At 45.7% G+C, this 26803-nt stretch overlaps 4 protein-coding genes across 4 annotated transcripts; 2 read left to right on the forward strand and 2 right to left on the reverse strand.

Moving 5' to 3' along the window:
* The first annotated feature begins 10662 nt into the window (after positions 1 to 10662).
* On the forward strand, positions 10663 to 11412 carry LOC4804627 (uncharacterized). Its single transcript, XM_001361122.4, has 2 exons — positions 10663 to 11147; positions 11213 to 11412. Exons 1-2 carry the CDS (start codon positions 10805 to 10807, stop codon positions 11377 to 11379), a joined length of 510 nt encoding a protein of 169 aa, XP_001361159.2. The 5' UTR covers positions 10663 to 10804; the 3' UTR covers positions 11380 to 11412.
* A 1425-nt stretch (positions 11413 to 12837) lies between these two features.
* Positions 12838 to 15094, forward strand: LOC4804628 (uncharacterized). Its single transcript, XM_001361123.4, has 4 exons — positions 12838 to 13039; positions 13100 to 13186; positions 13257 to 13598; positions 13656 to 15094. Exons 1-4 carry the CDS (start codon positions 12952 to 12954, stop codon positions 15044 to 15046), a joined length of 1908 nt encoding a protein of 635 aa, XP_001361160.3. The 5' UTR covers positions 12838 to 12951; the 3' UTR covers positions 15047 to 15094.
* A 7432-nt stretch (positions 15095 to 22526) lies between these two features.
* On the reverse strand, positions 22527 to 23389 carry LOC6898573 (uncharacterized). The gene is made up of 2 exons (XM_002138557.3): positions 23295 to 23389; positions 22527 to 23235 (listed from the first exon to the last, which is right to left on the reverse strand). Exon 2 carries the CDS (start codon positions 23185 to 23187, stop codon positions 22618 to 22620), a length of 570 nt encoding a protein of 189 aa, XP_002138593.1. The 5' UTR covers positions 23188 to 23235; positions 23295 to 23389; the 3' UTR covers positions 22527 to 22617.
* Positions 23390 to 24382: 993 nt separating this feature from the next.
* Positions 24383 to 25379, reverse strand: LOC4804629 (trypsin beta). The gene has a single exon (XM_001361124.4). The coding sequence runs from the start codon at positions 25360 to 25362 to the stop codon at positions 24499 to 24501; it is 864 nt and encodes a 287-aa protein (XP_001361161.2). The 5' UTR covers positions 25363 to 25379; the 3' UTR covers positions 24383 to 24498.
* Between the last annotated feature and the right edge of the window lie 1424 nt (positions 25380 to 26803).

A 26803-nucleotide genomic window follows, 5' to 3' on the forward strand; every position in this document is an offset into this window, starting at 1 on the left:
CATTAATCGTGGAAGATCATCCTTAAGTGGATACAAATTAGGAGAGTAGGGAAGGATATTCTTTTGGGGTTAGTTTTCTTGGATACAGCTTGTACTTGGATATACTTTAGAGAGGCCTCACTGTTCACAGCACATGTGGGTGGTGTGTACATAAATAGACGCCGACAGATAACAGACGGCTGGCTGGGTGAACGGGAGGGCGTTGGAGCCGGGAGCGGCTGCTTCAGAGCGGGTGGGTGGTACTGGATGGCGGGTCTAAAATCAGCAGCAACTGTAACAAGTTTCGTGTTTCTCTTTTGCAGCTTCTTCGCTACAGTCAATCAGTTTTGCATGAGCGATTTCTTTACTCGTTTGCGCCAACTCTACAATTTACTTACACATACACCCTCCTTCTTCCCTTTCTGTGCTATCTGTGAGTGTGTTTGTGTCTTTGGGGAGCGGCACGAGTCCAGTGCTCCAGTGGGCGTCTGCTATTTGCAACAAAGTTAAAAGAGTTGACTGTACTCAATGATTTAGCAATGCTTTGGGGCCCCCGGAAACTTTTCTGTTCGAATGTTGCCGAGAGTCCAGTTGAAAGAAGCCTTATACGGTCTGGGGTCCTTAGTGAATACTTAGACGAGTTACAGGCTTAAGGTTTCACTACCTGTTCTATCCCATTGCAGGCTATAAAGTATCCAAATAATTAGCTACAATTTGGCAAACACTCTTTGGGCAATCTTTCGCCTCCTGTCGAGCACTTTCTGTAATTAAAACCCAACAGAAAATCAAACAGAATCCCAAAATCGAAACGTAGAAACTTTGTTTGGGTAAACTCACTCGCTCACACGTCCAAAGATTTTCACACGCACCTCCGCAGCCAGGGCATGTTGCCACACAACATGTGGCAGCGTGTTGGGGCATTGTGTACCAAAAATCGACTCGATTGGCTGAGCTTGTCTTTGATTTTCTCTGTAGTTGGAATGCGAGAGACGTGATATTTGCTTAATTTTGATACCCAGCACTAGGAGAGTGCAGAGAGCGTATCGGTTCTATTCTGCAGCAACCACAAATCATACAACATTATGCATAATGAACTTTATACTTCATTGAAAGCTGTTTTGTAAGGGTATAATACAGTCCAAATATTCACTTGCCACTTGGCATTTCCTTTCCTGTACGTCACCTCCTCACTTACCCTCTGCCCCTGTTGTCTCGATGTTCTCCAGGGGAATTTGGGGGGGTTTTGGTTTGCACGAATAATTATTTGTCGATTTTGGGGTTGGAGTTTGACTGTTTTTCAGGTAATTTTCCCACAGACACAGACCCCAGAAAGACCGAAGCAATTAGAATCGGAATCAAACGAAGCAAAACGGAAACAACACTCTCCAACTCAGAGCAGAACAGAACAGAACAGAACACAGAGGACATGCGGGGACGCCGGAGCCATTACCATTGCAATCGGATATCAGGTAAATGATTCCGTTGGCCAGAACAGATGTAGATGCGGCAAGTGCTCGAGATTCGAGCTAAATGTTCGTTTTGTTTGGGAGCTGTTGAAAACTCTCAGTGTGGAGAAAATGGGAGGAGGAATTCTGATGGCTATTTCTCCTTCATTCAAATGTTTTGCTTGTTATGCTTTACTTCGCAGATCTCAAAATAGTACTCGTATAGGGATCATTTTCATCTTTAAAATGATGGAAATGCCGAAGATAAAAATATTAAAGATGTTCCACTAAATACTAAAATAAACAATATAAAGTTCTTAGGTACTTTAAAGCTCAATTCATTCGGAATATACCAAAGTTTACATAATTTTATTACCTTGCTCTTAAAGTTATTTTTTCCGCATTTAATTTCGAGAATTGTTTACATACTGCGATGCATATTTGATTGGACTTTTTTATTGGATACTTAATTTTAATCTGCTCCGTTCTATTTATGCTTGTACGACGCTCCTTGGTGCTGGCAGCCCCTCGACATTTGTTTGCTCATTTTATTCCATCTTTATTTTATTATTGTAGCAAATTTTAAGAGCCATTCCACCGAGAGAAAACATAGGGAAATCTCTCAGCCATAAAGCAGAGTAGAGCTCATCTGCCACATGCGAAGTGCTGTCTGTTTGGTCGGAAAATACATAATTTCATTATGACAGGACTCTCATATCCTCTCCTCTCCTCTCGCTGCGATGTACTCCCCATCTCCCATCTTTCAGCCTGCAGCATTAACTGTCAACACGGCCCAGGTCCTCGCCCAGTGGCATGGTAGATAACGCTTTGCTTTCTTAATCTTTGTACATAATTTCTGGCGACCTCATGCTATGTAATGTCTGGCCCGCTCCTGCCTCTTAAATATGTTGGAATTCCCTTACGTGGGGCACATTTCCTACTGCGACTTGCGGAAGGATTTACAGTATTTTTGCACCAAATTGTGATCCATTTGTAAAGAAATTCTTCAACTAAACATGAAAATCGTGTATGCCCAAGAGATTTCCTTTCAATACTATAGGGAATACAAATAGTTATAGCTGAAGCTTTCCCTGAAGGAAACCTACCCTGATCCTATTCGAAAACATCCTCAAAAAGAACTAACTTACGTTTAACTTTATTCGCCTGTTACTTGTTGATCTTTTAAAGAGTATTTACGGCTTTGTCTGCCTGGAGCTTTGGCTTCTTTTTCTGGGTTTTCTCTGCTTTTGTGAGCTTTGTTTGAGTTTTCTTCGGTTTTCTTGTTTCTGTGTGGCCTTGGCTTTCCTTTCCTTTATTTCCTTTCATATGTGTGTGTGTCCTTGTGGCTCACTGCAGGTATCTTCCCTTGAAAGGTGACCTTCTCCCTTTATACTACAGCGACAATGCGACTTGAGCTGTTCCCTGAAAAACTTGCTTCATTTCTTACATTCATATTTTTTTGCACATTACCCCACTTGACCGAAGTGAGCGAGAAAAACCAGGGGAAAACCGAAGGAAAACCACCACGATGGAGAGGGCAGGGCATCGCTTTCAATTGCCAACTTAGCGCTGATTACTTATTCGTCAAAGGCAAGTCCGGGCAGGCAGCGGCAGCCCCACACAGGCCACAAGGATATCAGTCAAAAGGAGTTGACTCCTCCACACTTTCACTCGGCTTTAGCAGTGGCTCCTTGTCTTACTCCTACTCCTACTCCTGGCCAGAGCCACTTAATCTCGCCTCTTTGGTATGCACGGACTGTATTCAAATGAATTCTGATTGAATTCATTGAAGCTCATCAGTAAGGAGCGATTTTTTTTGATCTAAGACACAGCCCAGAGATGGAGCTGTGAGTCGTCCTTCTTGGAGGGCGGCGAGTGGTCCTATGCCTGGGCACATCCTTCAGACATTTATTTTCAGTAATGGAAAAAATGTGTTCTGCAATTTCGCTCATTTTTATACATAAATTTGCGGAGCAAACCTAAGAGAAATATGCGCAGAGAAAACAGAGCGACAGAGCGACCGAACAGAACAGAAAAAAAGAACAAGAACGCACCAGAAAGTATAATGCTAAAAAGTAAAGTAAATAAAGGATAATGCAGCAAGGATATAAATTACATAAAGCAGCACGAGATGACTAACTGTGGCAGGCCTTGGCCGCTCCCTGGCCACGGGGGGACACGTGGGGGCGAGGACTCCGGAACGTGGCCAGCATTAGCTGTTCAAACAATGGCCGGGACAGACGGACGGGACGGAGGATAGAACGAAACGGAACGGAAGTCATGGCGACGTATTAGAAAATGGTGCGCACAGGAAACGGAAGTGGAAGTATTTTTAATGATTGGTAAATTTTTTGACGGTTCCCCCGCTGTGCCCACAGCTCCTCCGCTTGTCCCGAAACCCATTCGACACTCTGCAGAGGAGCAGGAAGTGGCATTGGCATCCCCATCCCCCATTTCGTCGTCGTCGTCGTCTAATATTCCTTTGTGCGGCTGTTATTATTGATGGAAATGCAAATTGGATTTTCAAATTTACTTCCCTGTTTGCCTTGCCGATGGACAAAAAGCGCAAAGAGAGAAGCAATGGCAGAAGAAAAGACAGCAGCAGATAAAGAAAGAAAGTAAGGAAAAAGAGTCCATGGGGAATCGACACTTCTAGTCGGGATTTATTGAAAATTATTAAGGACAGCCAAAATGTTGCATTTATCATTGGCTTTGCCTGATCCTTATCCGGCAACAGTTGCTCTTTATTCGTTATTGGAATTGCGATGGAAATACCCTGTAGAAGGGATACATGGGGGAAGGAGAAATAATCGAAATGTTAGGATCAAAAGACTGAAAACTATTCAAAGGTACATAATTATGAGCGCTGTTACTATAGTAGATGGATAGTTAACATCCCAATATCTTTCCATAAAGTCCTAGTAGTGAATAATTAATCTGATTATCTTTCAAAGCCAGAAACTGAACTGCACCAGAAACTTTTCGAGTATCGGCAACCTAGGGCCAACACAGAGTCGAGGGTTGTTCTCGTCGAGTTTAATAATTTTTTGTGAAATCATTAATGCAATTGTTTTCTCTGCAGTAATCTACATTCCTTTGGCTCCCTTTGCCTCTGCTCTCCTTTCTTCTGGACGTCATTCCGGCTTCTTGGTTCTCATCTCTCAATTTTCTCTCGATTCCACTTGGTCCTCGGTCGCCTGCACTTTAGCTCAAAGTAATTAACGCCGATCCAAAACAGACGCCAATTTGCATAGCTGACCCTCGTTCGGGGAGCTGCCGCTGCTGCCTCCACGGCTCCTCTCTAGGCCATCTAGGACCTATTACTCAAGACGTTCGAATAATAGGTGGCTGGGCGTGGCATAGGGTGGCAAAGAGTGAGACGGCTGGCTGCCTGGCCGGGACGAAAAAGTAAAACAAAAACTTGCAGCTTCTGAAAACAGAAGCTCTTGAATTTTAATTAAACGTTTTTATGCAAGAATCCCCCGTCGAATGCTGGCGCCTCTCTCACCATTCTGCTCTCGTTCTCGCTAGCTTCCTGTCTCTCTCCCTCCTAATGCTCTGCCGCTCTGTCGCCTATCACTCCCCCACACTACTCGCCAAAGCTGGTATTCTACTGCATGGTATATTTATACCGGGTAAGGGTTGTTCTCTATTTGGATGTCGCTTTGCACTCAACGCATATCCCTTGTTAATATATCTTGATTCTACTCATCTGATTCCTTCGCTTCCCTCTCTTACACTCTCTTTCTTTGATTCATTTGGCTGCAACTTATTTATTTTTTTTTTGTTGTTGCTGGCGACTGCATTTGAATTTTAGCTTTTGCCTTCGTATACGCGTCGCTTTTGTTGTTGTTAGTGCTCTTATATTGTTACTGTTAGTCTTCACCCAATTCGTTTTGTTGTTGGGTTTATAAGCGATTGCATTTGCGAATATTTTTCTGGCAGCTGCTGAACGAACGACGAACGGTAGAGGGGAGTAGAAATGCTGATGACGCTGAAGGAGAAACTGAAGACCGAAGCGGAAGTTCAGCCTTGAAGCAGAGCCAAAGAAATTGCTAAGTTGGAAAAGGGGCGGAGTGTGGGTTGATGTGCCACTGCCTGCACTCTGTAATTCAATTATCGACTCTTGGCAGTAAAAAGTGTTAATTATTAGTTTCCTTTACTGGTTCTTCCTTCTCCTTCATTCTGTGTGATAAAGGAGAAAGACAGATAGCAATAGAGAAAGAGAAAGAGAGAGAGAGATAGAGTGTCTGAAGTTCTGGCTAATGAAGACGTTGTTTAAAGGGGGTCGGGTCGCAAAGAACTGGCGATAGCAGAAGACAGAAGAGCGCACTCCAAAGGAGGACAGGGGCGTAGTCAAAGAAAAGCTTAAAAAGGGGTGAAGTAGAAGTGGTGCAAATCAAAAATTGATGGATGGAATGATCCTATCTATTGAGTGAAACCCTTCTGCCTGCGCCCCTACTCCCTTGGCATCGCTGACACACGCAGCGTTGAGGTAACCACTTGATCTAGACTCCTTTGCCGGTCTGGGCCGTTGTCGTAGCGCCCTCCGATAATTGGTATTAGTTTTAATCATATTTCCGCCGAGTAGCCTCGAGTGGGAGCCATGGACGAGTAGCGATGGTGAAAGTGAGGGCGCATTAAGGCAGAGTGACATTTAATTAGTCCCTGAATGGGGAAATTTTCTTTATGGGCAGCCCCCCACGTAGTACGCATATCTGTAACGCATTCCCCGAAAATACTCGACGTGGGACCCAAAAGCTGAACGCTTGATTGCCTTTGGCTAGTGCCGCCTCTGATCCGCGGCGGATTGATGATTGAGCTGCCGTTGTTCCCAAATTCCAGCGGGCAGCAACAAAGCCATGGCTAAGCTTCACGGCTCCAATAGCAAATGAAGTTGCACCAGCAGCACCAGCAGCAGGGGAAAAGGGAGTCACAAATTGAAAGCAGTGGAGTCCTACTCGGTGGAGGCGGTGGAAGCGTGTTCTGGGGAATGGGGCCAGAAGGGCATCAGATTGCAGCAACCACCGCGTGCTGCATAATTTATGGGGCCCAATCCCTCGCCCCATCATTTGAATTTTTTTTTCGGGAGCTCCTGCCGTTGTTGCTGCTGCTGCTGCTACTGCTGGAGCTTCGAATTTGTATGTTGCCTTTGACACCAGCTAAAGGGGTTACGTGTCTGGCCCCTGTGTTGCCCCTCTACCACTCTACCACTCTCCCAAATCTAGTCGCGTTTTCCGTCTGTGTCTGTTTTCGAACTTTGCAGTTTTTCCGTGCTTGGGAGTTTGCATTTTTCGGGGGTTTTCCCCAGCTTGGCATCGCCATAGCCGTAGCCATAGCCATAGCCATCGCCATGGTCGCTTTTTGGCCGTTTTTCAAATGTCTGCGCCATGTGCATGCGAAATTTTCCAAATGGCACCCAAAGGGGCGTGGCACACACACACACACACACGCGGGATCACACAGACATATAGAGACGGAACGATAACCTGTGCTAATGAAGTGTGATGTTGGCCAAAATGTGATTCCTTTTTATTCGTTTCTTTCTTTTTTTTTTTTTGTTTTTTCTTGTGTATGCTTGTTGCATTCTAATTGGAGCGACAGGAATGGGGCGGGGGGCCTATGATGTCTACTTTTATACAATGATTTTTGTTTTTATATATTTTTGTATTCAAAGAGAATATTTCCTTCCTTTACATTCTTTCATACATAATTTTCAGATGGAAACTCGAAGAATTTTTACGCTTTTAAATAATTTTGTATATGTTTTGAGTATTTTGAAGTAGATATTTAAATAGTTTCGGATAATTTATATATTTTATTTTCAAATTTCAGCAATGTATTCTCCGGTACTACACCACAGCCTTACTGTGTCTTACTTGTCTCTACTGTGTTCGAAGGCTGTCAAAGTGCAAATTTATCAATCATACGCCACTTATGCTTCCCTCTCTGTCTCTTGTGTGTGTGTGTGTGTGTGTTTGTGTGTGCATAATAAACTGATTTCAATGGCTGCCAGTATTTATGCATTAATTCATCCCATTTTTAGCTCCTTTCAAACACTATAAAGCATTTTTGTCCATACCCTTGAGAAGAAAGGGTATAACGATTCGAAAGATATGTTTGTCATGAAGAGGGGATCACGGATATACATACATATGTATGTATTTTGATATATATGGTTATAATAACTGTCTGTAGTTGCCAAAGAAAACCTTTTCGAGTACCCTTAAAGTTTCCGTTATCATATGTTTCAGCATACCTCGTAAAAATTTGATCAAAGTGGCACTACAATATCAGCAGGAATTATTGATCTGCCTAGGGTAAATAATCCGTTGCTTCCTGTTAGGCGATAGTCAGCCGCTCCTTCATGTTCTTCATATTTGTCTGGTTTATAAAATTCACATCACGATGGTGCTCTTGCTGCTGCTGCCATTGTGGCTGCTCTGCTTGTGTGTTACATTTAAAATATGCACAGTAACTAAAAGTATTTTTCACACAAATTGAGTTTGCTCCCACTCGGCAGCTCCAGCCTGTGCTCCCCCGTCCAGTTATGGCTCCATCTGCTCCTCCTTCACACAGGGCTGGGCTGCTGTCGTTCATGCTTTTGGCATTGCCAATTTTTGCTGTCAGTCATCGGACGGCATTGGAGCTGTCGCTGGCGACAAGGAAAATGTTGCTGCTGCTGCTGCTGCCACTGCCATTGGCAGGAATCAGTTAGCAGGAGGGGATGGATGGATGGTTGGATGGATGAATGGGTAAGCGCCACCAAAGACAACACATAGTCGAGCGGCGAGAGCGAGAGGTGGTGGTGGTGGTGGCATAATTTAATAGAGTCGGTAATATCAATAAATTTTAAAAGCCTTTTAATGCGAAACGATAAAAATGAGTATAAACCAGACGATGCTTCTCTACGGCGACATAATTATCCATAAATGAGGAGCAGCAACATCAGCAGCAGCAGCAGGAGCGGGAGGTTGTCGTTTGGTTTCTTGGATGTACACTGTACATGGATTCCAGACCTCAGTTATGCAAATTGAATGGTGGAGATAAACTCAATTGAAATGCGATAATTCGGAAGCGTTCGGCTTTAACATTGGACTCTACTGCGAGGCGAGGCGAGGCGTCTTCACATGAGTGTGAAATCAACTCCAGAGCAGTGGAACAAACTCCACTCCAGTCGAGCCTCCCCATGGAAATTTGCGCACAGAGCAAAAGAAAGAAGCGAAACGCTATAATAAGTAGCAGAGTGGCGATGGCAGCGATAAAAAGTGTGGAAAGCTGTCGTTCATGTGGAAGCGGAACAATGCAACAAGCCGCAAGCTACCCCTCGCGCCCCACGACCCAACCCGAAACACCACAACAACCGACAAAGACAATGTGCAGCATCCTCGCCGAGCGCCGCCGCCGCAGCCGCCTGAAATGCAACCAACGAAAATTCATGGCATTAGGGGAATGCCAAACGAGCTGCTGGCCAACAGAGGAGCAGAACAACAGGAGCAGCAGTAGCTGAATATTCTAATAGTCGACTGTGTGGATATCCTTTTAACTTAAATTCTGTGGCTTTAAAGATGTCTTCCACAAACCAATAAAACCACAAACATTTCAAAGGATTGATGATCTGGCAAGAGTTGTTAAAGTAAACCTATCAGAGCCGAAAGACAAACACAAGTAACTCCAAGATGCCAACGAAGTTCTCTGCTCCGCCAATATGCCCGCACCTTCGACTGGCATCGCATCGCATCGCATCGCATGGCATCGCATCCAATCCAACCCCCATTCCCACTGGACTGTGGCTCGTGTGAGTCTGTATCCTTGTCGTCCCAGTTGTTGACGATTTGGTAACTGCAACAGCAACAGCAGCAGAAGCACCAGCAGTTAGTCGGTTCGGAGTCCTGTCTCAGTCTCTGACAAGTGCCTTTGGCTTATAAAATATTTAAACGTTTTTGCGGCTTTGGCCGCAACATATTTGCACTTTGGGACAGTGCCTGCAGCAGCAGTAGCAGCGGCAGCAGCAGCAGCAGCAGCTTTTCCTCGACTGCTTTTCTTTTCGAGCTCAAGTTTTTTGGCCCTGATGTATGCCATTAATGCCCGGCGACAGCTGCCGGACTGCTTAAATATTTACTCAATACGCAGCCAACAAAAAAAAGAGCTTTTCCGTGGCCCCACTTGATATGCTAATACGGTTATGGCCACTGCCACTGCCATCCTGCGGATCCTCCTTCTCCTGACGATGTTGCGGCTTCTATTCTTTGCGGTTTTGGTCCTGTCGGGGCGCTGACTGAAGAGGAAATTTCATTATGCCAATTACTTGCATCAAAGCTGCTTGGATAATTGACTTTGCTTAGCAAAAGACACACACACACACGCAGAGCGGTGACACCCGCCTTGCCACCTCGTTGAGGTTGCATAAGAAGGGTCTCCCACATTGGAGCATCTCTCTGTGTGTGTATGTGTGTGTGTGTTTGCCCCTGCAGCATAAAATAATTAAACCTAATTGACAGTTTTTCGACATCACCTTTGTCCTTTCGAAGCGGCCACTCACTCTACTGCTGCTGCTCCTGCCACAGTCTACTGCTGCTGCTGCTGCTGCAGCTCCAGCTTCCCCTCTCCTCTCCTAATGAGCTCAACTTTTTGCGGCAAGTGCTGCTTAGTTTTTACAGCAGTTGGTGCCAGTAAGTGCCTGGTACATGCAACTAGCAAGCGGATAACAGCCTCCGATAAATTCAATTCCATCAGGCATTCGACTTTTAACCGGAAATTGTTGGAACTTTCAAGAGTTTCAACACTTTTTAAAAACTAGAAAGGAGGTAGTACTTTTGGGGATTAAAACTTTTAGAAACATTCCCAATTGTTCCTATGGCAGCCATATCGGGCAGTATATATTTATGTAAATTAAGGAAAACTATGTATGTCCAACGATGCTGAAACCACAAAATGTAAAGTTTTCTTTAATTATTGCCAGCAAAAAAAAAAGGGTAGATACATATTTTTCGATAAAACGGATTATGAATCGGACTATGAATCCTCAGAGTATTAAAAATCAGCTTAGGAGTGACGGACTGTTCCCATAACTGTTCCCTTAGAAAGGTCTATGAAACTATCTTTATAGCTGTTTTCGGCACTCCAGATCGCTTATAGATCCGTCCTTTAACTCTCTGAAAACCGATACCTCTGAAATTCCCTCAAAAATCAAAATGAATTTATACATCGACATCTCGCATCACAATAGCTTGGCTATAGCTAAAAATTATTCATTTTGAACACAAATTTCCAAATTAATTTTGAAATCATTTTAACAAAAAGAAGACGAAAACTGTTCTCTTTCTCAAAATTTCCATTTTAAACATTTTCCCTTATTAGAAAGAAGAACCTCCGCCAAGATGAAGTACTATCCCGATGGGGAGGCCTGGTTCTACGTCGACAGACCCAGCTGCATGACCAGCTACCAGAAGTACCCCAAGTGGCACAGCTGGAAGCTGCAGCAGCGAAGCATCAACCGCGTGATGCATTACTGGCGCGACACGGACGGCGTCAAGATGGCGGAGGTTAAGCGGGCTGATCTGTACTTCACGAACTGGCCCAAGAGCCGCATCCGGCCGCAGGCCTGCCTGGGGATGCTCTATGCCACCGGTTTCCGGTTCATCCGCCTGAGCAAGGCACCGCCGGCGGGCTTCAAGTGTGCCCCGCTGCCCATCAACCTGGCCGCCGCTCGGATAGTCAAGGGTAAGTGGGCGAGTGGGTGAGATCTTATAGGATACGATGTAATACTCTGATCTATTGGTTTGCAGTGAACCTGGCCAAGAAGCGCAAGGCTGATAAGAAGGCCGCCAAGAAGGCCAAGGCGGAGGCAAAGAAGGCCAAGCAGGAGGCGAAGTTGGCTAACAAGGGCAAGAAGGGCAAGCCGGGTGAACTAAAACCGAAGGTCATCAAAACCTATGAAAATGTTGATAAATAAAAAATAAAAATTTCCCGTTTCTTTCGCATTATCTGCATTATCGGAACTTTTACTATTTACTGCAGGATTCTACCTTGGTCGTCCTCTCCTTCAGTTTTGGGAAATTTCCACTTTACAGAGGCGTCGCACCACACCATTCCCCCACCCATTGGGTCTGCCCCACTCTGCAGCGGGCATCACCTCCGGGCGACTTCCCGCGCTTGGCTGATTGCCTGCATTTAATCAAATTAATTAATGGCACATTTCACATTCATCATTTGCCCGGCTGCATATTTTCCCCCGTCCGATCCGTTTCGTTCCTTTCTTCCACACGAACCAGTGCTCCATCCTCCGCCATGGGGCAAGCCCCTGCACCGCCTTCATGGCTGATTGCCATCGCCGTCGCACGACAGGTCCCTGCTTTCCCACAACGTTTTGTAGTGGCTTTCATCACCCATTGGAGTGAGGGTATGATGGTTTTGGGAGGCTATTTGGCAAGCGGAGAAGAAGCATCAACAGATGTGTGAATACTTATATGAAAAGTTGTAGATGTCTTTGATTGTATATTTTTTTTTTGATGCAGGCAAAAACCGTAAATGTTCGATAGCTACATCATATCGCTGCCATACGATACATTTTTATATAATAAGAGAGAGGCACGAGTGAATGCTGAAGAGGGATATGCATAAGAATTTCAAAAACAACATACATTGCTCGTGCACGATGCTTCACATTGGTGCTATACTCGACTCGAGGTTCGTTGAATGAGATAGGGTATCTGTTCTAGGGTATCCTAAGCATCGACCCCTCTTGGACAGAGTTTCTACCTCCTTGTTTTATTCGATCCCTGACTCTCTCTCTTTTTTTCGGCACAAATCAACCAACTGCGAAATTCAATTGAAAATCGTTGAATGCAAGTTAATCAGTTCGCTTCGCTACGCTAATTATGCGGCCACTGTGTGTGTTTGTGCACGTGAATGGATGCTACATGGCTATATCCTCCGTGGATATACCCATATGCATTAATACATCTAATTATGTATATAAAGTATCTTTGTGGCTTTGTAATGAAATTATTTGGCCAACAAACGAGTAACAATTTAAAAGGGGAGTGGTGGGGTTTTTTATCATTGTTTATTGATAAATAATTGGGGGCAAAAAACACAAATGGAATTTTAGCACAAAAATATAACCCTTAAGCTATAAGAATGGCTTCACTTTTTGATCCGATTTGATAGATGAGTAAATAATACGTTTAAGAAGGATTTTTTCACTGCTTGCCTCAGTTTGTGGGGATTATAGAATTTTATGAGGAGTATAGGGGCTATAGCAATCCCTATGAGATTTGATGGATGTGTAGATAATATATTTAGAATAGATTGTACCACTCTAGCATTTAATTTGAGGCTGCTATTACACTTAAGCTTTAAGGTTTCTAAACGACACCTACCCTTAGTAACCCTTGAATTTTTAGCAGATTTACTCCGTCAAAATCAATCCCTTGAATAGAACAAAACACTGCTGAGCTTATCTTAACTGTATCGAAGTATTTATATTTTTCTACAATCTACAAAATTGAAATAATATAGAGCCATGCATAAGCTACCCCAGAAACTGAAAAATGAGGATCGGCAGAGCTTCGTGGCCACGCGGATGAGTGTGCCGCTCTTCATGCTGTCACGTAGGTCTTCGGTGTGCAGTCTCAACATGTTCCTCCAAGAGTAATCCTGTATTTCTTTAGGCAATCGCATCAGGGAGGATGAATTGCCGCAGCTCAAGAGCCAATTCAAGTTGGCTGGAAAGCACTACAATCAGGATTGCAAGAAGGGTAAGCATTCTAATAGAAGCCATAGACTTTTCACTGGAATCCAATGCCCTTTCCTCTGCTCTTCCCCCAGAGAATCGTGGTGAAGGCGCCAGCAAGGCCACCTTTGACCACTATCGGCACGTCACGGGCTATGACAAGCAGCCAAAGAACCCGTATCCGGAGCGTCGCAGCCTGCGCATTGACCGTACCATGACCACGTGGAAGGGATGGCAGCTGCCACCGAATCACTACGGGGTGCCTCCGGTGCCCTACCTCAGGAAGAAGGGCTCCAAGGGAACGACGTTCGCCAAGCAGCACACAAATCACGCACGCGTCTCGACAAAGCCGCCTCCATTCAAATTCTACGATCTTCCGTCGGAAATCGAGCGTCTGTTTAAGCGGGACAATCTGCAGAAAGGGATCTTCCTATCGAGTAAGGAGAGGAGCAGCACTGTTAGGTATTTTTTTCTCAAATAATATTCTCCTTTAGATGCCCGCGATCGTCCAGCGACCACCCGTTTCATGGTCTCCAGTGAGACGGGCTGCTGGCGTAACCCCGCCGATCCGGGGCCCGCCGACACCCACTCGAACATCCACGAGGTGCAGAAGAACATGGTGCCGGTCACGAAGACTGCTCGCCCCAATCCGCACCTATTCCTGCGCCAATCGTGCGTCCCCACGAAGCCCAGCTTTATGATGCGGCGCCACATAACCTTTGAGCCAGGGCCAGGACGTTACGGCACCAGCTACGCGACCAGCTGTCCTTGTCCGTCGGGAAAGATAAGCAAGCCGGGCCTGCAGCTTCTGATTGACGAGCAAAAGCGCCTGAAGTTCCGTCGCTTGCCGTACAAGCGGATCAAGAAGGAACGCTACTGCGATCCCGATTGGCGTCACGTCCAGGGTGGGGGCCACCAGCACATCTTCCTCATGAGCGAGAAAGACAAGCCAAAGCCGAAGAAGAAGGACGCCATCGCGAAGAAGGAGGCCAAGAAGCCGGAGAAGAACCTCACCCTTTTCGCTGATGCCAAGTACGTAAATATGGTGACCAATCCCCTGCACATTCCCATGTCGGTGCGGAGTTTCCCGGTGCCCGAGTACGTGCCAAAGATCGTCTACAACTGCGTGGCCAAGCGGGCGGTGCGAAAGCAGCTGAAGAACAACAAGAAGATCGCCTTCAACAGCGGCCAGGAGCGTTGGAAGGACGCCGAACGCCCACTCCAGCTGACGGCACGCCAGTTGGAGGCTATCAAGGAGAGCCTGCCCGAGGATAGGCGCCTCATTGATCGCCCCGTGGTGCTGCCCTCCACGGAGATCACCGGCAAGCTCTTCCACGTCCCCGACCACCAGAAGGTCACCTTCATGCCCAAGCTGCGCAAGCGTCTGTTCAAGTTCCTTCCGATTCCCGGGGCCAAGGTCCTTGTCACCGATGGGGATATACGGCCCAACATTGTCTTCGATCCCGATCACCCCTCCGGCTTGTACCGCAAGAGGCTGGACGAGACGAAGTTCTTCAAGGACTCGGTACTAAAGCTCCTGGCCGAAAAGAGAAGCACAGCAGATCTGGCAACGGCAACGAGCATGGTGAGCATGGCCTCCCACGTAACGCATGTCGGGGAAGACGAGGAGAACGAGGCCACTGAGGCCGTTCAGGCCGTTCCGGCCGTTCAGGCCACCGAAGCCACGGAGGTGACTGATCAGCGGCCAGGGACGGTAGTCGGCTTTACCGAGAAGGAGAACAGGTCGTCGGCTCTCTCCGCTTCTAAAGCTCGTTCTGGGTCCGCCTCCAAGGAGCCAGCTCGTGCTGGGTCCGGTTCCAAAGAAGCAGCTCGTTCCGGCTCCGCTTCCAAGGGAGCTGCTGCTGATGCTCCCTCCGACGGCTGAGGTCACAATTAAAATTTAACAAAGATCCACGTTTACATAGTTATAATATTTTTCCTTTTTTGATTTATGCTGCACGCTCGAGAAAATTCCAAAAGCCACACACGGGGCTGCCAGTGATGACTGCTCCCGAAAAGAAGCTGGAACTGGCTGCCCTGCCCCCAAAAAGATATATAAAGATAAGTTTGAGGAGAAAGCGGATAATGTGGCTTACTTTATACGGGGAAAGTCTTTGAGCATTTAGTTTTTGTATTTGGAATTACTTATCTGATTTTTTCTACTAGGTAGCATCTCCTCATGTTGTATTTGTTTCACCTTTTTTTTGTGGTGCGTCTCCATGTTTTCAGCAATAAAATAGCTAGATGGTCAGCACTGTTGTTTGACTGTGGGGCTAGGATTTCGTTTCCTTTCTGACTTCCGCAGCCATAAAACAGGCCAAAGTAACTTTTGACCATAAAATAAATAACTTTTTTAACTGTCCATCTCTCTGCACTCTGGCCTCTTTCCCCTATTCATCCTACCCCCCACCTCCCTCTCTCTCTCTCTCTTTGTCCACTCTCCAATGCTCGTGTGTGGCCCACAAAAAGGTCAAAACGAAATAATTAAGTTTTGCAAACGTTTTGCGGGTAACTCACTGCCGGAACAGGAGGAGTCGTAGCCATAGCCATAGCCACAGCCGAAAACGGAGCCGCATCCGCATCCGGGTGCTCTGTACGTGTGCCCCGCTTCATGCGTCCATTAAAATTCTCGTACTACGACGACCTGCTCTTTGCTTAGATTGTAAAACATAATCTGTTATCAATTATTTTTGCTTCGTGGCCCGACTTTCGGGGGCATTGCATTTCGGTTTGGGATCCCAAACGCCGGAGGAAAACTTTCCATTCCACACACACACACACACACACACACAGAACTAGCACGTTCGTACATATATGTATTTATGACTTGGGCAACTTTTGTGGCTGGTAAGCAATTTTATTTTTCCAAGCTGCTCATAAAAATGGGCAATCTAATCGATTATCGAATTGAGTGAATCGAATGAATCCGGCGAGTGCACGCGGCCTAATTGAGTTCCCCCATCCCCGGACCGAAGCATCAGCGGAATCAGCAGTTAAACTTCTTTTGAAAGAGTTTTCGGCTGGCCTCGACTCGACTCAATGATGATGATGATGTGATGGGATTGGAAAATGGAAATGGATGGGGATTTTTGAGATTTTTGGGTAATCACAAAAGTCTGCCAAGAAACTTCAAGGTTTTGTATACTCGTTTTTGTCTTTGCAAAGAGCCTAGTCTTAGCCTTTCATTCCGTGTGAAATATCAAACAAAAAATTGAACAAAATTCGAATTTTTACAAAACTCTACCCAAAAATGGATCTAAAACGTTTGGTGTTCCCTGGTCTGCAAAGCATTCCAAAGAGGTTATATACTGGAAGGTATCTAATACGCGCACCCCCATGTTTTTACGGCGAGGAGAGCTTGGATCTAAAGGAGGAACTGGGGAGCAGTAGAGCCAAGAAGTGGTTGGAAACATCCGTCCAGCCTCTCGAACGTCTCCACCGGAAGCGCAATTGGCTTGTGCGAAGGGGACCCATGGACAGATGGGACATTCGCGCCTACTACAGAGTTGCTTAGACGAAGGACCAAGCCGCGAAGAACATCCTCTGCCGCGAGGAAAAGGGTCTATCTGGAAAGCAAAATTGTAGCGAAATCTGCAGTTATTTTGGTATTTGAATCGGACTTTCTTAAATCACGGAACTGAATAAATTTTCGTTGTTGATCGATCATTGAAAGGATTTAACGTGCGAAATATTCATCACATCGCTAAGCTCCGCCAATGAATTCTGCGATCTTTCATTTAACTCGACTAACCCGATTATTGGCTCTGGGAAATTGGTGCTTATATTCGTATGAGAAAATACAGTGCTCTGCCACATATGTGGGTTTCCCTGGGTTGGCTACATATCAGATGAGTAAACTCCAATTGCATAATGCATGCCCTGTAACATTACTTTCCGTCTATTCATTTGTGGCATGCCAACCAGGGTGGCTAGCTACCCTCCATTGGATTCAATGCAATTTTTGTTTGCCAGCAGCTGATTAACAATGACAGAGAAAGAGAGAGAGAGAGAGAGAGAGAGAGAGAGAGAGAGAGAGAGAGAGAGAGAGAGAGAGAGGGTGCGGAAAAGGAAAACCTGTGCATACCGAACGTGTCCCGGTGGCAAGCATCCAGCTTCATGCCAGGATTCATTTTTTGGATAAAAATTATTATGGTTAATGCCTGGGGTACCATTGTAGTCGCAGTCGGAGTCGTAGTAGGAGTCTGGTGGGGTTGGGGCCACGAATACATATTTTGCACGACACACGCCGCTCCGCGCGCACAAAGCCAAAGCGTGCGCACAAGTAAAAGTAAATTATAAGCAAAAGGCAACAATGGAAGCCGAAGCTGGAGCTGGAGCTGGAGCTGGTGCAACAAAAGTGGCAACAATGATGCAGTGCCATGTTGAAATGCAGCTGATTGTGCGCGAAAAGTTTTTGTGTGGTGATGGCACAGGAAGAGGTAGGAGCAACGAGTAAACACAGGAGATGTAGAAGACGGAGAAGAATAACAGCAACTAAAAGACAGACGCACGCTTTTCGGTTAACATGACTTATTATTTCAGGGAAGACGTCATAGCGGGAGTGGGAGCTCTGTTGAAAGGAAGAAGTGACCCCCGACTTGGCAGCGTAGTTCAAGATGAAGTTGGAACTGGGAGGAGGCATCCTTTGTCTTGACTGCCACAATGGTAGACTAATATGCGAATGAGATACCCTAAAAGGAGGTACGAAGACATAAGATGCATGCAGATGGGGGCAGATAATAGAATATTAGGGATATGCCTAGCAGATGAATGGAAAATAAGCGGGAGATCCTTTGGAAAAAGGATTTAGAATTTAAAGAGGGTTTCATGGCTAAAATCAGTCTCGAGACATCAGGGTACATCCCTCTTCGACTCTCCCTTCCGTTGGGGTTCCTTGGACTTTTCTGTGTCTGAAAAAAAGAAACAAATGAGCCTTGACTCCAGCCTCGAGGAGACTCCAACGCCGTTGTTTTGTGGCAGGCAGTCCCAGCGGGGTGCCAGGTCTTGCATTAGTCTATGAAAGTCCTCGGTGGTTCCTCTGCTGTCTTTGGGCAGCTTGCTTCCACGCTTTTTTCCTTCCTTTGTGGGGGGAGGGTTTTCACTTGTTCTGTTTCTGTTGCTGCTTCCTTTGTTTGGCTCCATGTTTCAGATTTCTTTTCTCTGTTTTTCATGATTCGTTTTGTTGTTGTTGTTTTTGCCCCTAACGCGATGTGGGTCATGGGGTCGTGGCGTGTGCAAATTGCAGTTGTCGTGGTGGCTGGGGGGAGGCGGCGGAAGCCTCGTTTGGGTGGTGGCAGGCGGTTGGTTGTTCTCTGCGGTTGCACTCGCGCTGTGCGTGCACCACCGACATGTCGACTTTACATTTTCAAATAATTTCTGATTAAGCATGGAATGGGTGCTGCACCATCCCCCTCCCCCGCCACCCTCGCCGTCCCACGACCGCATGCTGTGTGACAAACGGAGCAGCCAAAAGGGGGGTGAGGGCAGGGCTCTCTCTTACTCTCACTCTCTTTGTCTCTGTCTTTTGCTGGCAACACGCTGACATATTGTGGGGCATAATTTACCGTTGCTTTCGCATGGGGTTTTTTTTTTTTCAACGTCATTTTGTGCAAAACCTCTCTCTCTCTCTCTCTCTCTCTCGCTTCCCTTCCTGCTCCATTTTCCCCTCTCCAGCCTCCTCTCTCTGAGAGTGCAACTAATTTTTGTTTGTTCGCGAAAAGCCACAGAGATTTATGCTTGAGAAATTATGCTTTAAAACTTGTGCATATGTCGTCCGCTCTCTCTCTCGCTCTCTCTGGCTTAAGTAATTTAATATGCTTTAATGCTGTCTCCGTCTCCGTCGCTCTTTGCCACACACGTACATTATGCTTGTTTAGTGTATGCGCATATAAAAGACTTGCATTATGGGAGCTAGGACAAGGTGGACAGTAGAAGGAGCAAAAGAAGAGGGGAACTGAGGGAGAGGGAGAGGGAGGGAGAGCAATATGTTCATAAAAATGCAAATGTACAAAATGATGCGCGAGACGGGAAGAAGGGTGGGGATGAAAGAGCGTAAAGATGAGACAAGAAAGGTGCGAAACGGCTTTGAAAAGCCGCATCATTGGATACCCTTATAATAGAAATACCTATGTATATCGCACAGTCCTCCGGTTTGAACCAAATTTAACTAAACTATGATGATTCATATGATACTTCAGATTATAAACTTCTCAATGGGTTTAAACCCAACAAGAAATTTTGCGTATGATAATTGTTAATTGATAAAATATTGTAAATAAGATTTAAAAATACATATATAGTGTCTGAATTTAAAAAGAAATAGTTTTTCCAAATTTCCATAAAAAACATGTACAAATGTACAAACCCAAAGACCTCCTTCTGTGCGGAATAGTCACAGCCTTCCTTGTGAGGGCAGAAGTATAGTCGAGGCAAAGGCACTTACAAGAACACACACGCTCACATGTAACCCTCCACGTGTGTGTGTGTGTGTATGAAGCGCGACAGTTTTTGCACGCTGACATTTTAAGTGCATCTTTGTGAAATATTTAAACAAAGAGGAATAATTACACACGGCATTACGAACGTAATGCGGCTCTGAGTGCATGAATAACTGTATCTCACACATTCAAGGCAACGAAAATAAGTGTAAGTGAACGTGTGCGTGTGTGTGTGTGTGTGTGTGAGGGTTTAAGAGAGCATCGAGCAAGGGTCATGACCAAACAAAAGGCCAACGAATCGAAAAGGTTTAAGATAGTGCCACTTATCGTCATGCCTTCGGGGAATCTTGCCTGGATATAATGCAGATTCAAATTAAATTTCTGATTTCGAATACAGTTTAAACAGCGCAAAACGATGCCTGAACTCTGATTCTCTATTAATAGCAGAGAAATGCACTCCTCACCCCACGATTGAGATTGAGAAATGCCAACGAATTTCCTTTAGGCTGTACAAATTGGCCAGCATGTTTATTTCCAATTGCATTCCCCAAATGCCAAACGCAATTGCTTCTGCACAACTAATGCTCTTCGACGACTCCAACGACGAGGACGAGGACGAGTATCTTTCCCTCCCGCCTCCCGCCTCCCGCAGTGACAGTTGGTTACCCCTGGCAAAAGCCAGAGTTATGGCGAATGCAGTCGGACAGATACACAGATACAGCCAGCACACACACACATCCAGGGGAAATCAGTTTGAAAATTGAATTCGAATGCATTGCAAGAGGGGAGCGTGAGAGGAGGACATACCAGAACAGAACAGAAGAGAAGAGAAGAGGAAGAGAATCTCCACAACAAACTCGGAACTCAACTGCTGGCCGAATCAGACGAGGACTCCATGTGACTTTGTGTTGCTTGGCCATCGACTAAAACAAATGGGCTCCACAACATCTTTTACTGTCAGCTGCAACTTGTCGCCCTGTCCATTTGTGCTGTGCCCCCGGGTACCCCCTCCCATTGGTTGCATCGTTCGATTGCCCCGTCTGACTCTTGGTATATAAATAAAATAAATATTTATATTGAAATGCAACGCAATCGAGCGCAACAGAATTGAATTTCAGAGCATCAGAGCTTTGCTTTTGGCTTTTTGTGCCTTTCGTTTTGCCTTTCAGCATTTGACTTGTCCGCAGATATAGATACAGATACTCCACTCTCTTGAACGATTCTCTGAGCCAGTAGTATATCGAATTGAATGTTGTGAACTTTGTTTGGCATTTAATTGCATTGCAAGTTGTGCGTCGCAATTCCAATTGATTTCAAATGATCTCCAAAGTGCAGGTAAAGCGGCAAAGCGATGGGATGGCCCCCAAAGCGTTGCACATGGCATCTCTCATTCGATTGAGTTCTCTTTTGGGGTAAAGGGCTGCGAATAAATAGTTTTATAAATTGACAAACTTATGGGGGCGGGGTTCCATGTTCACTTATTTTCATGTTCTTGGGTATTGTTTATTTACGAGGAGTAGTTTTGCGGCAAAATAGAAGAACAGAAATAGCACAAACACTACGTTTCAAGAGCCAAAGAATTCAACATAATATTCACTGAATGAGATCTCGAAAAACTGTCTTTGAAAAGCCATTGAAACGCACATTGGACGTGAAAAAGGAAGCGGAATTCCATTTTGTATACATTTTTTATGAGTAGAGTGGGAGAAAGAGTAACAGAGTGAGAGAAAGACTGAAAAAGAGTGGGGGCATAATCTATTCGTTGCCTTTTTATATGTATTACATTACTCCACAAACAACGCAACAAATTATCATTTAGATAATACTTTTAGTGCCTTTCAGCAATTCCATTCGACTCCGACTCTGTCGCTCTGTCAGACTTTCTTTCACTTACCTTACGCAAAGGACCGCCTTTTGTATATGCTTCGACTTGAACGGGGCATACCCTTTCGCCCTATGGCATACAGAGAGTATCAGGCAAAAATCCCCCATTTAGAGGAGAATTTTTTCCAGGGAAACATGGCATTCTTTTCAGTATATCTCCCAACGTAAGCAGCAGAGTGGAGTGTTTGTGGCATGTGGCAACATAATACGCGGAATAACAAAAGCGGCAAAGTGTGCAAAAGCCCTCTGGGGGATAGATCCACGGAGTACCACTCGTACGAGGTGCTTGGCAATGCAAATCTTCCTAATGCTCGCTTTATGTCTTCGTTTTTGAGATGCATGCATCTCCTTTAGAGAGGGGATAGGGATATGTACGTTATTCCTTCATAGAAAAGGATGCTCCTCTCCATCAAATTGATTAGTGGAGAAAAGTGTTCAACAGTGGAGTCGGACTTGGTCGGAGCTGGTGCTACAGTTGCTGTCTAACTTTTTTTGAGTTTTTTATACCGTAGCTAATTATTTGCATACTTCTTTTGCATCTCACAGCCTCACGAACGATGGAGACGTGCGCGAGGACAACTCCAGGAGTTGTGTCCTAATTTGAAAGGTTTTTCTTTTTCCTACTTACGCGTTCTCTCTCTCCAATCTCTCCCTCTGTGTTTGTGTGTGTGTGTGCGTCAAAGACAAATGCAAATGTCAGTCGAGTGTAGGGAACTTTTTCATTTTCCAGAAGCTGCCGTACCGGTCTTGGCTTTCGTTTCCCCAGTTGTCAATTTTACGTTGCGCAAATGTCAAACTTATCGAAGCTAAGCCACGTAGCAGCAGCTGCCCCTCTTACCTTGTGGCCCTGGCCCGCTACACGCCGCGGCGTGGCATGCCAATGTTGCACGTTTAAATTAACTTTAATGAACTCAGTTTAGTTGCAAATGAGTTACAGAACTAGAAGCAGACACACACACATACCCATCCCGGGAGTGCAACAAACGCTGCAAAAATGTGGCAAGCAGGGAACGGGCTCCTACCAGTGGAAGACCTACAATCTGCAACGTGGTCTCGAGCTATTTTTTTTTCAAATAAATTCTTTTACAAAATATAACAAACTGATGCTGGAAGCTGGGGCTAGGGGTAGAAATGTCTACATATTTTCCATGAAAGCCTTTATGGCCAAGTGGGTGATGCCAATGTTGCACACTTCGTACAGTCTCTCTGCATAGCTGAGGCGATCAAGCCCCTTTAGGTAGTACACACCATCGCTGCCCGCCGCATACAGCAAAGCTATCATCAAGTGGGTGCCCCAGGAACTGGCATAGTGGGGGCTGCATAGGAGACACAGCACATTACAAAATCCGATTGCCGGGCGCCACAAGATCACTTTCGGCATCTGGATGGAGAGGACCCCCAGTAAGCCCATGGATAGGCCGAACACCAGGGCGCGGCCGCTGCCCATCGTTGAGTGGTAGAACTGGGTGTTGATCAGCGTCATGTGTCCGACCTCCATAAGGTTGCGCGTGACGCACAATTGGGGGTTGGCGCCTTTCGCGGCCTTGCGCAGCGAGACGATCAGCCCCAGGGTGCCATGCGTGTAGGCCATAACGCACGACATATAGCCAACGGGCTGTACGAAAGGATCCAACTTGCAGCAACCATAGCCCCCAATACCACAGAGCACGCCATTGAGAAGACCGGACAGTAGTTTTCCACTCATCCTGTCAGCACTGGCACGTGTGGATTCCTATCGAAACTTTTAAGAAATCTGTAAGTAATTTTTTAGTTAAAATTTCAAAAATTTCAAAATTTCCTCAAGCTATTTACTTGTGAACTGTATGAGAATCCTATAAGGAATGACGATGATTTGTGTTTTGGGGAGAGACTTGAAAGATTGTGACAGATAAATCTTAAAGAAATAAAGAAAGCCCTGAATAAATATAGTATATTTCTGAGAAGATTTTTTAGGGATAATACTTTTAGAGATGGTACTAACAATCGGAATTCTATATTGTACCTGTGTGTAGTGTTGTGTCTTCATTTAAAAGAATTCATTTCGAATTTGAAGAATAAATACTCTTTTGTAGCATTCCTCCCCTATTCAAAGTTTAACGAATATTTAATTTAATTTAATGTCTTTGGATGATTTTATAATTTTATAATCCGAAAAAAGCTTATAGAAAAAGGAAAAGGGGGATTCGATAGCCAATGGGATTTTTCTTATAAAAATTTGTTTTACGAACGACATTTCCCATGGATTTTATATCATACTATGCCGTTCGTTTCCTATCCTATATATACATATATACGCTCTGGAAAGGAGGGACTAATTTCTATTGTAACCGATGACTTAGCACAGAAAGTGAAGAGAGGCCAAGCCTCTCACTCCCTACTCTATCTTTGAGACTGTTTATTTTTGGACAGTTATGCTTATTTATGGCCCTCGCGGATTGAGGACTAGGCAGTTCTTTTGCCTTTAGGCCTTTAGGTTTGCAATTCTAAGCCACGCCAATTTATTCGATTGCTGTGTGCCGATTATCTGAGTATCGAGATTAGGGCCCAAATCCGCGAGGAGTCGAAAGCCAATCCAATTTGGTGGCCGTTTGTGGCAGGCAGTGGTTCATTGAACCACACTCTCTTTTTTGGGCTTTTGGCCAACAAATAAGCCAAACAGAAATTGAAATAACACCAGAGATAACCGACAGTCAGGACGACAGGCCGACAGACAGGCAGGGCAGGGCAGCAGCTGCCAAAAAAGTGTGAAAACCGCAGCAGCAGCCAACTGACTAAATGACTAAATGACTCCTGCGACAGGCAGACAAACAGACAGACTAACGGACTAACGAACTCCAGTGTGTTCAGGTCTGGTCCGAATGGGTGTGTGCTGCGGTTTTGTGGCTACAAATGTGTGGCAATGTGTGTGGCAATTGATTTATTCAAATGAAATCACAGCAAGAAAAGCAAATGCTGGTAAATGCGGTCGGCATCAGGTAACTTATGGGCCGAAAACCCAAGACGAGCCTCGTTCGAATCATTGGAGGCCACTCCATCCCGCCAGAAGGCCGTTCCAGCCCCAGGCCCCCACCTGTGCATCGATCCAGCGACGAAATGCCGTCACACTGGTGTAGACGCCTGGGTAATCTGGATTGGCGCAGCCCAGGCCCCAGGACACAATACCGTAGAGTGTCGCACTGCCGTCCTCCTGGATGCCGACCAGCGGGCCGCCAGAGTCCCCCTGGCAGCTGTCGTGGCCGTCGCGGGCGGCGCAGAGCATTCCCTGGGTAATGGGCAGCACCTGGCGGTAGGCGAGCCGACACTGGCCGATGTCCACGTGGTCCACTTCCACGAAGCGCAGGACGGAGGCGACACCAGCACCAGTCTGTTGTTCTCCGGCTGCCTCCTCGCTCTGGAACCCCCAGCCGCTGACCAGCAGCCTTGTCCGAGATGGCGGATCCTGTGCGCTTGCCAGGGGCACCGCCTGCAGGTGTTCGGTGAAATTGAGCCTGGCATTGAGGATGAGCAGCGCAAGGTCGTTGTCATGGCTCTGGGGATTGTAGCCGCCGTGGGGAATGATCCGCTGCAAGCTGAGCAATTGGCCGCCACTCGCGTGCTCGCTGGAGCCCACACGCACACTGTAATCGAGGACGCTCCAGGGCTCCAGGTCTTCAAAGCAGTGGGCGGCCGTCAGCACAAAGTGATCCCCGATGACGGCGCCGCCGCAGATATGCTGGCCATTAAGCTGCACGGAGGCCTGGTAGGGAAACTCCCCAATGGTGGAAACCTCCATGCCGCCCACAATGCGCCCATCGGAGGCAGGAGTGGCCGCCACCTTCCCCACCTCAAGCGCCACAAGAAGCAACAACAGACCGAATGCAAATTCCAGCGAGCAGCGCATGTCTCTGACTGATTGGGGGTTACCTCTTGGCTCTGGTTTTAAGCAAAACTTATCGGCCATAAGTCAATAGACCCAGTATTTGTGCCGTCTTATCGGGGACTATTTGCTTATCTACGAAAGTGCCAAGGTCTTCTTATCTGGCTTTGACCCAATAACCTTCAGGCAACGGCGCGAATTCGACTGTCCAATGGGTTCATGGAAGTGGAGTGTGTCTATATGCGGAAGTATAGCTGAATAAAGTAGGGTGATTCATAATCAACTGCTGCGATCATTCGGGCCCTGCCTTTCAGCTTTTTTCCTTCCTTCGCGAGACAGTCATTTTTAAATATATTTCTGTAAGAACATGAGCAAATATCAGCCGAGAGCAGTCGTATTCGTTTAGAATTTCTTTAGAGAACATATATTCATATTTTGAAGATTTTGCATAGATCAAAAGACCTTTTAGTTATACAGAAAACAGATCCAGAAGGTTGCAGTACTCCCATCAGTGGTAGAATATACTGCACTCGTATATGATATGCAAATACATTCTACTTTGAAGATATAGGGAATCTGAGGGAAAAGCATTTTCCATTTAGCTTATCAGAAAAGTGTTTAATTATCTAAATTGCAGCAGCACTTTCGTTTCGAGTAATTCAACGAGATAGGGTCGTAGGTGGCAGAGGGTACATATTTTTGCCAGTCATAATTCGTATTAGCAACTTGCAGGGCTCTCAAGGCTGGGGGTTGGTTTCAATGAATATGAATATATCTGGGTGTTGCAGAAACATCTACATGATTTGCATAGAAAGGTAGAGGGAGAGAGGGAGTGTGTGTCTACTATTTCATTGTGAGATAAAACAACAGCAGCAAGAACTTATTAGTTTAGCCAAAAATGAATTGCATAAATAATTAAGGGAATAACAGTGTAAAGGGCAGGGCAGGGCACAGCTTGTGGCATGAAGATTGAGGCAGAGTGGCTGTTGCCAGAGACTACTGGCAAAAGATACATTTTACAGATTTGAAATTACATCTGTGAAGTGAAGAGGAGTGGGAGCCATGGACTGGCATGCTGGGCAGGGACTAATTGTTACATTTCCCCCAGTCTGTGAGCAAACATTTCCGCAATCCCACACTTCGGAACCCAAAAAGATATTCGAGTACTCGTATGAAGATGTATTTCCATGCAGATATTCAGTTTGTATTTGAACAAAATTGAATTTTGTGCTGCTGAGCCAGAGACTACCGCTCGCCATCTCCACTCCATCTCCAGGAGTATGCTAATTGGCCAAACAGCAAATTAATTAAACATGACAGGAGTTAATATATACTCCAATTCTGGTGCTCGTGTATTCATGAATTATGCAGAGCAGCAGTAGCTGTGGCAGTAGCAGGAAAAAACGTAGGGAACAGAGCAATCGCCATGCATCGCAGGGAAATGCATTCTGTTGCCACCACGATT

This window comes from Drosophila pseudoobscura, chromosome 3 (genome assembly GCF_009870125.1).
Source record: "Drosophila pseudoobscura strain MV-25-SWS-2005 chromosome 3, UCI_Dpse_MV25, whole genome shotgun sequence".
NCBI classification, from domain to species: Eukaryota; Metazoa; Arthropoda; class Insecta; order Diptera; family Drosophilidae; genus Drosophila; species Drosophila pseudoobscura.

Coding starts and splice junctions, on each gene's coding strand:
- LOC4804629 (XM_001361124.4), bottom strand. CDS start 25,362: ATGCGCTGCTCGCTGGAATTTGCATTCGGTCTGTTGTTGCTTCTTGTG.
- LOC4804627 (XM_001361122.4), top strand. CDS start 10,805: ATGAAGTACTATCCCGATGGGGAGGCCTGGTTCTACGTCGACAGACCC. Junction 11,148..11,212: donor CGCCGCTCGGATAGTCAAGG/GTAAGTGGGCGA, acceptor ATTGGTTTGCAG/TGAACCTGGCCAAGAAGCGC.
- LOC6898573 (XM_002138557.3), bottom strand. CDS start 23,187: ATGAGTGGAAAACTACTGTCCGGTCTTCTCAATGGCGTGCTCTGTGGT.
- LOC4804628 (XM_001361123.4), top strand. CDS start 12,952: ATGCATAAGCTACCCCAGAAACTGAAAAATGAGGATCGGCAGAGCTTC. Junction 13,040..13,099: donor GCCGCTCTTCATGCTGTCAC/GTAGGTCTTCGG, acceptor GTATTTCTTTAG/GCAATCGCATCAGGGAGGAT. Junction 13,187..13,256: donor CAATCAGGATTGCAAGAAGG/GTAAGCATTCTA, acceptor CTCTTCCCCCAG/AGAATCGTGGTGAAGGCGCC.